Source organism: Sander lucioperca, chromosome 8, assembly GCF_008315115.2.
Source record: "Sander lucioperca isolate FBNREF2018 chromosome 8, SLUC_FBN_1.2, whole genome shotgun sequence".
Classification (NCBI taxonomy): domain Eukaryota; kingdom Metazoa; phylum Chordata; class Actinopteri; order Perciformes; family Percidae; genus Sander; species Sander lucioperca.
In genome coordinates this window covers 23,170,355-23,180,774 of record NC_050180.1, presented here as the reverse complement: position 1 = coordinate 23,180,774, position 10,420 = coordinate 23,170,355, and the positions used below count along the sequence as shown (strand labels likewise).

The 10,420-nt window shown below is 37.9% G+C and overlaps 1 protein-coding gene across 2 annotated transcripts; it reads right to left on the bottom strand.

The window, feature by feature from the left end:
- Positions 1 to 5,950: 5,950 nt before the first annotated feature.
- Positions 5,951 to 9,354, bottom strand: LOC116049356 (cytohesin 1 interacting protein). Of its 2 annotated transcripts, XR_004104860.2 has the most exons (9): positions 8,750 to 9,354; positions 8,350 to 8,399; positions 8,131 to 8,185; positions 7,872 to 7,974; positions 7,568 to 7,661; positions 7,389 to 7,455; positions 7,077 to 7,143; positions 6,301 to 6,871; positions 5,951 to 6,269 (listed from the first exon to the last, which is right to left on the bottom strand). XR_004104860.2 is itself a non-coding variant. In XM_031298921.2 (8 exons), the coding sequence occupies exons 1-8, from the start codon at positions 8,915 to 8,917 to the stop codon at positions 6,393 to 6,395; spliced, it is 1,083 nt and encodes a 360-aa protein (XP_031154781.1). In that variant the 5' UTR covers positions 8,918 to 9,354; the 3' UTR covers positions 5,951 to 6,392. The 2 variants fall into 2 exon arrangements, 1 of the variants encoding a protein (XP_031154781.1); XM_031298921.2 differs by having other exon boundaries at positions 5,951 to 6,871.
- Between the last annotated feature and the right edge of the window lie 1,066 nt (positions 9,355 to 10,420).

The following is a 10,420-nucleotide window of genomic DNA, read 5'->3' as shown; positions in this document are numbered from 1 at the left end:
TTGAATCACCAAAGAACGGGGTTTTGTTGTGGCCCCAACAAAGAGTCTTTGTGACTCTGGCATCTGCAATCAAGTGATTGTACTCATTCTTTGTTAATCTCTGCTGGGTGACCACCTTCATTCTGTAACATTTTGAGTCTGGATTAACATTCTCCTGTAGGTTTTTTTTTTCACCGTCTGAACGGTGTGTTTGCACATGTGCTTAAGATAAGCCCTGTTCATGTCTTGGATTTTATCCTATAGACCTTCAACAATTAATGTTAAAGGTCTCTTCAGCTAAGCCATCTACCTGTCTCTTAGACCCCATCCCAACAAGGCTACTTAAAGAAGCGTTACCCGTGGTTAACACGTCATTATTAGATATGATCAATATGTCTTTATTAACAGGTTATGTACCACAGTCATTTAAAGTAGCTGTGATAAAACCTCTTCTGAAAAAACCCACCCTTGATCCTGAGGTCTTAGCTAACTATAGACCTATATCTAATCTCTCCAAGATCCTTGAGAAGGTAGTTGCTAATCAGTTATGTGATTTTCTACATAGGAATAGTTTATTTGAGGACTTTCAGTCAGGATTTAGAATGCATCATAGCATAGAGACGGCACTGGTGAAAATTACTAACGACCTTCTAACTGCTTCAGACAAAGGACTTGTCTCCGTACTTGTTTTACTAGATCTTAGTGCTGCATTCAACACTATTGACCATACCATCCTGTTACAGAGACTGGAACATTTAGTTGGCAATAAAGGAATCACACTAAGCTGGTTTAAGCCCTATTTCTCTGATCGATCTCAATTTGTTAATGTTAACGATGAATCCTCCAGCCACGCTAAAGTAAGCCATGGCGTTCCACAAGGCTCAGTGCTTGGACCAATTCTATTCTCCTTATGCTTCCTCTAGGCAATATTAATAGGAAACACTCAATTAACTTTCACTGTTATGCGGATGACACCCAATTATACCTATAAATCAAGCCAGATGAAACCAGTCATTTAGTTAAACTTCAAGCATGCATTAAAGATATAAAATCATGGATGGCCTATACTCAGACAAAAAGATAACAATAACAAAAAGAAGTTATTGAGCTGGGCCCTAAACACCTCCGAACCTCATCTAAAGATATAGCTACTCTGGATGGCATTGGACTGGCCTCCAGCACAACTGTCAGAAATCTAGGAGTTATTTTTGATCAGGATATATCCTTTAACGGCCACTTAAAATAAACCTCAAGAACAGCCTTTTTTCACCTTCGTAACATTGCCAAAATTAGGCACATTCTATCTCAAAACAATGCTGAAAAACTAGTCCATGCATTTGTTACTTCCAGGCTTGGCTACTGTAATTCCTTACTATCAAGATGCTCAAATAAGTCCCTTAAGACTCTCCAGATGATCCAGAATGCTGCAGCACATGTTCTGACAAGAACTAAGAAAATAGATCATATTTCTCCTGTATTAGTTTCTCTGCATTGGCTTCCTGTAAAATCCAGGGTTGAATTTAAAATCCTTCTCCTGACATACAAAGCTCTAAATGCAGAATGCAGGTTACCTGTGGTTCCTAGAGTCTCTAAAAGTAGAATGGGAGCCAGAGCCTTCAGCTATCAGGATCCCCTCCTGTGGAACCAGCTCCCAGTCTGTGTTCGGGAGGCAGACACCGTCACCACATATAAAAGTAAACTTAAAACTCTCGTCTTTGATAAAGCTTATAGTTAGGGAGTGAGGAGTTGCAGCATTCCCCTAGACCGGCGGGGGAGGGTGTATAGCTGCATACACGGCACCCCTTCTCTTCTATGCTTCTCTTCATAGTCGACAGATTCATCTACCAACACTTATAGAACTGGCTCAGGTTTGCCTTGCACCAGCTCTTAATTATGCTGTTATAGTTTTAGACTGCCAGGGGACTTCCTTCCTTTGACACAGTGAGCTCCTCTCTCCTCTCTCTTTCCATCTGTGTGCATCCATGTCCCAGAAATGCTTGTAACTAACCTAGCTCTGGGGAGCTTATTCCCCGGAGTCCTTGTGTTTTTTTCGCCCAGCAGTTTTCCTTTGATTAGGGTGGCACCTAAATCATGGTTGCAGCTGTCGCCGTGGTCCTGCTCCGCACCCTGCTATGCCCTGCTACACCCTGCTACACTCTGCAGTGCCCTGCTACGTCCTGCTATGTCCTGCTACACCCTGTAACGCCCTGCAGTGCCCTGCTACACCATGAACTACTACTACTATTTCTAGTCATAGTTCCATTATCTTTATTGTGACTATTATTGCCACTGTTCATCACACCCCCAACTGGCGAGAGAGCCTGGGTCTGTCCAAGGTTTCTCCCTAAAAGGAAGTTTTCCTCACCACCTGAGGTTTCTCCCTAAAAGGAAGTTTTTCCTCACCACTAAATGCTTGCTCTTGAGGAAATTACTGGAATTGTTGGGTCTTTGTAAATGATAGAGTGTGGTCTAGATCTACTCTATCTGTAAAGTGTCTTGAGATAACTCTTATTATGATTTGATACTATAAATAAAATTGAATTGAATTGAATTGAATTGAATTGAATTCCTCTCCCATTAATCATGTCCCAATCCCTCAGATTTATTTTGTGACCCTTTGGAAAGTCACGACTCCTAGATTGGGAACCACAGGAATAATCTAGAAAATGCATTTCCTGCAGAAAATGCTTGTGAATCTAAAGCTAAATTGCTAAAGCTAAACTGGATTGCTGGCATAATTACGTAAGAAGAAGGTGAAGTAGTGAGAATAGTTGAATAGTGGGAATGGTTTTTAGTGGGAATTGCTGGTTAAAATGTGTAAGAAGGTGAAGTTGTAGGAAAATGTGTAAACATGGAAATGGTTCTAATTAATAAGAATGTCTTAAAAAACCGAATAATACCAATATTGTATGCAAGTTTTTGTTAAAGCTGATGCTAAACTGAATTGATGGCTTTAATTTGGATGAAGAAGTAAGTGAAAGAGTAATGAATGAGTTAGTAAAATGGGAAATGGGTGGGTCATATTAGGAAATCTCAATCAGCTGTATGTTCAATATTTTCAAAAAGTATGAAAATAATTTACAAGTTGTATAAAACTCCTAATGAATAAAAGATGTGGAACATTTTAAGGTTTGAATGGAGTACTAAATAAGACTTGATTTAGCATGGAAAGCATCTGAAGCAGTTTAAATAGCTAAAAAAGTGGGAAAGTGATGAAAGATACAAAATAAAGAGTAAGAAACGATATGGTTTCAAATGTTTTGCTTATCTGCACCACTATTTCTTTACAGCAGACAGACATATTGACAGAGAAAGACATATAAACATATAGATATGCAACGCATTCTCATGAACGGGTCAGTCTGATATTGTACGAATATTTATGCACACCAAAATGTAATGCAAGTAGGAGACCACCGGCTGGTCTTAGCGTCAGTTGCTAGTTGTTTAAGCCACTGCAGAGTTTTGTGATGCCGGCCACGAAAAAAGTGATAAAAAAAGTCATAGTATAGTATGTCAAAAAAAAGTCATAGTATACTATGTCAAAAAAGGGATAAAAAAGCTATACTATAGTATGTCAAAAAAGTGATAAAAAAGTCATAGTATAAATTATGTCAAAAAAAGTCATGGTATGGAATATCAAAAAAAGTTTTTAAAAAGTCTTAGTATAGTATGTCGAAAAAAGTGATAAAAAAGTCATAGTATAGTAAATCGAAAAAACATAGTATAGTAAATCGAAAAAAGTGATAGTATAGTATGTTGAATAAAGTGATTAAAAAATCCTAGTAGAGTATATCGGAAAAGTCATAGTATAGTATGTTGAAAAAAGTAATTGTTTAGTATATCAAAAAAGTGTTAAAGAAGCAATAATATAGTATGTCAAAAAAGTGATAAAAAAAGTCATAGCATAGTATGTCGAAAAAAGTCATGGTATGGTATATCGAAAAAAGTTTTTAAAAAGTCTTAGTATAGTATGTCAAAAAAGTGATAAAAAGTCATAGTATAGTATGTTGGAAAAGTCATAGTATAGTTTGTCGAAAAAAGTGATTAAAAAGCAATAATATAGTATGTCAAAAAAGTGATAAAAAAGTCATTATATGTCAAAAAGAGTCATAGTATAGCATGTCACAAAAGTCATAGTATACTATGTCGAAAAAAATATTTAAAAAATCAATAATATCATATGTCACAAAAGTTATTAAAATAAAAGTCATGGTATACATAATAAAAAGTCAGACGAGGTGGCTGAGTGGTTAAGGTGATGGACTGCTAATGCATTGTATTCTGCATGAGTGGGTTTGAATCCCATCCTTGTTGAATCTGAGTGTGTTATTCTGCTAAAATTATGTGTCAACAACATAACTGGCTACTAGTATCAAAAAGTCATATTTTAGTATGTTGAATAAAATGATAAAAAAAATCCTGGTATAGTCATAGTATAGTATGTCAAAAAATGTAATTGTATAATATATCGGAAAAAAAAGTGTTAAAGAAGCAATTAAAATGTATATAGTATGTCAAAAAAGTGATAAACGTGTCATAGTATAATATGTCAATAAAAGTCATAGTATAACATGTCAATAAAAGTCATAGTATAACATGTCGATAAAAGTCAAAGTATAGTATGTCATAAAAGTCATAGTATACTTTGTCGAAAAAAGTGATAAAAAAAGCAATAATATAGTATGTCAAAAAAGTGATAAAAAAGTCATTATATGTCGAAAAAAGTGATGAAAAAATCAAAGTATAGTAAAAAAAGTATAGTTTAGTATGTTGAATAAAGTGATAAAAAAAATCCTAGTATTGTATGTCGGAAAAGTCATAGTATAGTATGTCGAAAAAAGTGATAAAAAATCCTACTATAGTAGGTCGAAAAGTCATAGCATAGCATGTTAAAAAAAAAGTGATGCAAATGTTATAGTATAGTATGTTGAATAAAGTGATAAAAATAGAATACTGTGTCCGAAAAGTCATTGTATAGTATGTCGAAAAAAGCATAGTACATAGTATGTCGATGAAAGTAATTGTATAGTATGCTGAAAAAAGTCATAGTATAGTATATCGAAAAAAGTAAAAAAAAAAAAAAAGAAAAGTCATAGTACAGTATGTCAAAAAAATACAATATAACACAAAAAAGTGGAAAAAGAAGTAGTCATTTTTTTTCAATGATCTCTCTCAGTTTTGCTGCTATATGAATAGTAATCATCAAGTGCAGGACAACAGTTTAATTTATCACAATGTTATTATGCCCCTCTGTAGCTCGCTCTCTCTCTCTCTCTCTCTCTCTCTCTCTCTCTCTCTCTCTCTCTCTCTCTCTCTCTCTCTCTCTCTCTCTCTCTTTAGCAGTAGTAGCAGGAAACCAAAGATGTGAGACTTTTTACAGGAAATGTATAAGGTTTCTAGTCTCAAGTGTTATAGCCTAATCTTTTACAAAGTATTCTGCATTCCCGAGAATAATATTTGTTTCTGTGTATGAGTAAATTATGTGTAAGTTGAAAGTGTAACTGAAGAATGACTGTGTATTATCATCTGGTATCTGAAGGAAAACACTGGTGGGTTTTTAAGACTTCACAAGTTTATTGTATCTTTAAAAAAAAATGTCTTTTGTTGTTTTGCTTACAGATTTTCTTTATTTGATAAAAAAACATATTCTCTAAAAAGTTGTATTTGATTGTCAGTGAAAGTAAAACATACACATTTTAGCACATTCAGAATTTACAAGAAACAGTTTCAGTGTTTCTGAACTGGCAGTTGTATACAGCCTGAGGATAATGTTGGAAATGAAAACAGTTAAGTATTTCCTCTTGTACCCACATCCTGTTTTGAGCTGAGCAGACATCTATACTGAGTAGAGCTTTGGTTTTGGTTTTCAGCACCTGAATGTGACAGATGTACTATTTAAATGTCTATCTGACCTGATAGTGAATGGTTCTAATGTGTTTAGGTCACAGTAGTCTTATTTTAAAATCCAAGGTGCTACATGAATACAGCTACTGCAGTTCAGACTATTCTGATTAAAGCTGATCATACTGGCATAAGAAGAAATGTTTCAATTTTTTATTCAAGCTAGTAGGATACATAATCTAATCTATGTACATTACAATCTTGTATGCATGCATTCATTCAAACAAAGGAAGAATATTTTCTTAATGCTTTTGTGCCTACATAAGTCTAAGCCAAGCAGTGAGCTAGGCTCACCTTTGAGGCTCAGGACCCTCTTGAGTAAACTTTGACATTGGTAAATGCCAAGTGCCAAAATGTCTGTCGTCTCTGGGTTCCCATTAAGGCAAAAAATGATTTTAAGGGTTAACCCAACCTTAAGCATGGGGAAACAGTTTTTTACAGTGTCTGCAACGAGAGCATGAGAACCCTTGTTAACTCGTAGTATCAAGTATACACAAGGAGCATGTAAGTCACTGAGTGTTTGTTCCTATCTCCTCCTCTTCAACTGATCGCTGGAGTCCAGGAAGTAACTTCAGTATGTGTTTGCGGACACTGACTTTCCTGCCTTTACGGGGCAGGGTGCCAAACAAGGAGGATATCCTTGTTTCATCCCAGGAAGGAGAGAGGGAGCTGCTGCTGCCGGCCAAACTGGAGCTCCTGGAGCGGTTGAGGGATTGGTGATGATGGCTGGAGCTGGATGAAAACCTGCAGGAGCCGTTCTGTGAGGGAAAATCTCTGGAGAAGAAGCAGCTGTCGTCTGTGGGGCTGGCTGCACTGCATGGGCTGGGAGAGCACAGATCGTCAAACACACTGGCCTGGTCACTGTCATCTGTCATCATGCTCCTGTAGCTACTGTCACTAGAAAAGCGTTGGCCACAGCGGCCAGTGGGGGAGCTCAGAATCGAAGAAGAGTCCATTGAGAGGTGGAGGCTGCTGTCGTTTAAGTTACCTGAAAACATCACAAAGTGCCTCATTAGAGAAAGCTGACGAGAAGTTTGCAACATGTAGTTTGTCAGCAGCGTCTGTGTATTTCTCAGGGAAACTCCATCTAATTTATCTGTAGTTTACAATTGCATTCACATCATAAAGAGACATATGACAATGGCTGTGAGAAAGGAAGTGCTGTGGTCTGACAGCTGAGCAAACCCTCTCACCTCGCATTAGACGTTTTTCCTGTAATGTGAGGGCCTGCAGCTCAACCAATTTCTCACGTAGTGATTGCTGTATGGGCAAAAAACATCATGGTTTTATTTCCAGTAAAATCATTTTAGCTTATGCATTGAGAACATTTCACACCTGTTTTACACAGTGCTGTAGCAGTAGGTCAACCTGTAATTTACCACAGTGTGACTTTCATTATTACCAGCTGGGTTTGGGTGGTTTAGTTTAGTCGTTTGTAGGCTGCAATGCAACCACAGAGCTGCAGTGTGTCAACAACAAACATGGGCAGGGTCAAAGAGACATACCTTAAGCAGGTTCATTCTCTTCTCCAGCTCTATCTGCTTCACTACATTCCCACATACAGTCTCCATCCTGGAATCACATTATACAACATAATCACACACACTTTTAACAGAAAACACTGCTATCATACAGTTTTTGTTTCTGTGCAGTGGATTCACCAGTTTTTATTTCTGTCACTCACTTTAGACAGTTGGTTGATTCTCTTATCAGATCAAGTATCTGCTGATGAGATGATCCTTCAATGCTGGCCCCATTGATAGTGATAATAACATCACCTACAATGAATGAGGATGCGAAAAAAGGAACTAATCAATTACGAGAAAACAACACGGCTTTGCATTGCATTTGTGCATCAGTATGTGCGTGTGGGTGGGCATTTACATGTGTGGCAAGAGATATAATCGTCAATCTATATACACCAGAAAGGTCTGATGGTTTTGTATGCTTATAAAAGCCTGTGTATATAGAGGATGTTGGGGGTTCACCTGCGGTCAGGCCAGCACTCTCAGCAGCGCTGTCCTCCTGCACTTTGCGCACAAACGTGCACATCTCCACTGCAGAGCTGTCCTTCAGCTGCAGGCCATAGGTCTGCAACAAAGAGACAATTTGTCACAAAAACAATACTTTTCCATAAAAAAGATCCTCTTAAACATGGAGTGAGCATAAAAATACTCTAGAATCAGAGATTAAAAAGCATGACAATGATACATATACTTCATCTTAATGATTATAAAATGGGATTACCTGAATTTCAAAACCAAAGGTTTCATTGTCATGTTTTTCCAGAACAATTGTGGTCCTGTGCAAAGAGAAATGCAAAAAAAGAGAAAATACATATTTTAGGAACAGCTCTTAATGTGTTTTAGTCTCTTTTTAATAAAAAAAAGTATTGTAAAAACAAAAAAATCCTATAAATTATTTTACATGCAGTAATACATTGCACATTAGATTTGATGTATTTACCTTTGTGGGTCAGAGTAATCAACCAGAGAGGTGGAGTGGGTTTCTTTGGGCTGCAAAAGGAGAAATGCAGAGTTCCTCTTTAGAACAATTGAATAGAGTTGAGTTTTAAACCTCTCAGGGAACTAAACAGGTTGTTCAGTGTGAGAACCTGTTGATCCTACAGTGCTAAATAACTCAAAAGATTAAAATTGTTAAAAGGCTTTTGGCCAGTTGCAGGGAGCTGCTGTACCTTTGTATCACAGTTTGTGGTAAATCAGTGAACTGCTTTTCATTGTAAAACAATACTATATAAGAAAAATCTCTACTCTAGTCAAGTTTATACGTCAGTGAATTGCAGAAGTATGTGCATTTACACTTTTATATTCCAGCCTATTATATCCCACTTGATTTATTGTCTCACCTTGCATACTCGGGGAAGTGAGCCTGTGTTGTGCCGGTGTCGATCATTGTTTCCCCTCAGTGAACGTCGGTACCACAGGGAACATTTCTTCCTCAGAGTATTATCCAGAATGTAATTCTCTTGGCTGCCCTGGCGTGCAAGACCATTGAAATTCATGGTGGACTGCATGGTAGAGTAGTCCTCAAAGCACCATCATGTCCTGCTGCAGCAGCTTTTCAGTGATTGTGTGGCCCTGCCTCGCTGTGCAGCCAAAAGCAAAATGTGTCAAAGCGGAAATCCACGTCATGTGATGGTTGTGGTGGACCTGCTTCTCTAGATCTAAGCCTCACATACCTAATTTCCTGTTCAACCCTTTCAACTTATTTCGTTCTTCTTTCTTGAGAAGGGATGGTCTGCTGTTTTGAAAAGCAAAGAAATTAGTTCTTATTATTCCCCTTCAAACAGTCCCTTTCCCTTTTTGCAGGCTAAGCAATTCGATTTTTGGTCTGTCAGAAATCAGCAATGCATGAGAAACTGCCACTTCATGCCTCCACCAGCACCTGCTTCCATCTACTCTCACTCTCAGTTTCACAATGGGCTTAGCTTCATTGTGAGCCTGAGTCCTGTGTTCTGCCAAGCAGAGAGACTTGTCTTATGAGGACAGACAAAAGGCTGATTTAGCTTGGGGCCAGTGTCACGCTCCCCACACAGGCAGCATGGGTCATTGGGCCGTAGGCATCAGACATGGTTTGTTCAAAAGGAAAATCACACACACAGGCCGCCAGCCAGGGAGACAATGGATGATGGGGTAAAGAAAACTGAACCACAGTGCCCTTCCACACTACTACACCCATGCCTACAAAAGGTGCACTGTTAATCTGCAGGAAAAGAATATTATTTTTCACCATGCACAAAAGATGCATTTCTTTGGTGACCAGAAAATCTGAGAATTTATTTTTTCACTTTAAGCCTCAGTACTGTATATATGAACCCAGTTGAAATACTCCTTAACTAGCAGATTGCCTCACAGCAGTCCCCCTCTGCCCCACTGACCGTCAGCAGAGCCATTGGCCAACTGACCACAGGACCGTCTGGAACACAGATATCCCATTTCACCAGGACATTCCAAATTCCCATCCACAGTTTTATCACTATAAGTACAGAAAATAATACATCTTGTCCTCTTCATTGATAGCATGCACTCTCCTGCTGCACGCTACAAGTGAGGACAACAGAAAAGCATTGGATGCACCATCACCAATGATTCTGTAATACGTAAGGAAACAACGCATATCTCTGCTTGAGTTTTAAAGACTAGATTCACATTTTTTTTAAGTCTATCGTAAAACAATGAATTGGCTGTGTTTTGTGTTAAATTGCATTCTAAAGCAGTCTTTCTTCAACCAAGTGGTTATCTTCCAAATTACTGTATGGTACAGTCTGTAAATTACCTGTAAAGTTTCCTTAATGTGAAAAAATGTGAATCCATCTTTAAAAAGCTAAAACTATCATCATTTTGTCACATTTTGGAAAACTGGATGTCTGGATGATTAGTGTGTCCCATAAACCTCCTGTGAGTAACACTGTTTAACCTCTCTTGTCTGAGGTAACAGGCAGCACAGTAAAAGCCGTTAAAGCAACTCACAGCACAATGTTGCGCCGTTGACTCATCTGCGTAGTGCTGATGGCCTC

Excerpts from the sequence above, each read along its gene's own strand:
- LOC116049356 (XM_031298921.2), bottom strand. The coding sequence starts at position 8,917 with ATGCAGTCCACCATGAATTTCAATGGTCTTGCACGCCAGGGCAGCCAA. Across the intron at positions 8,400-8,749 it reads CACTTCCCCGAGTATGCAAG|CCCAAAGAAACCCACTCCAC; the intron begins GTGAGACAATAA and ends CTCCTTTTGCAG. Across the intron at positions 7,975-8,130 it reads CCTTTGGTTTTGAAATTCAG|ACCTATGGCCTGCAGCTGAA; the intron begins GTAATCCCATTT and ends TCTTTGTTGCAG.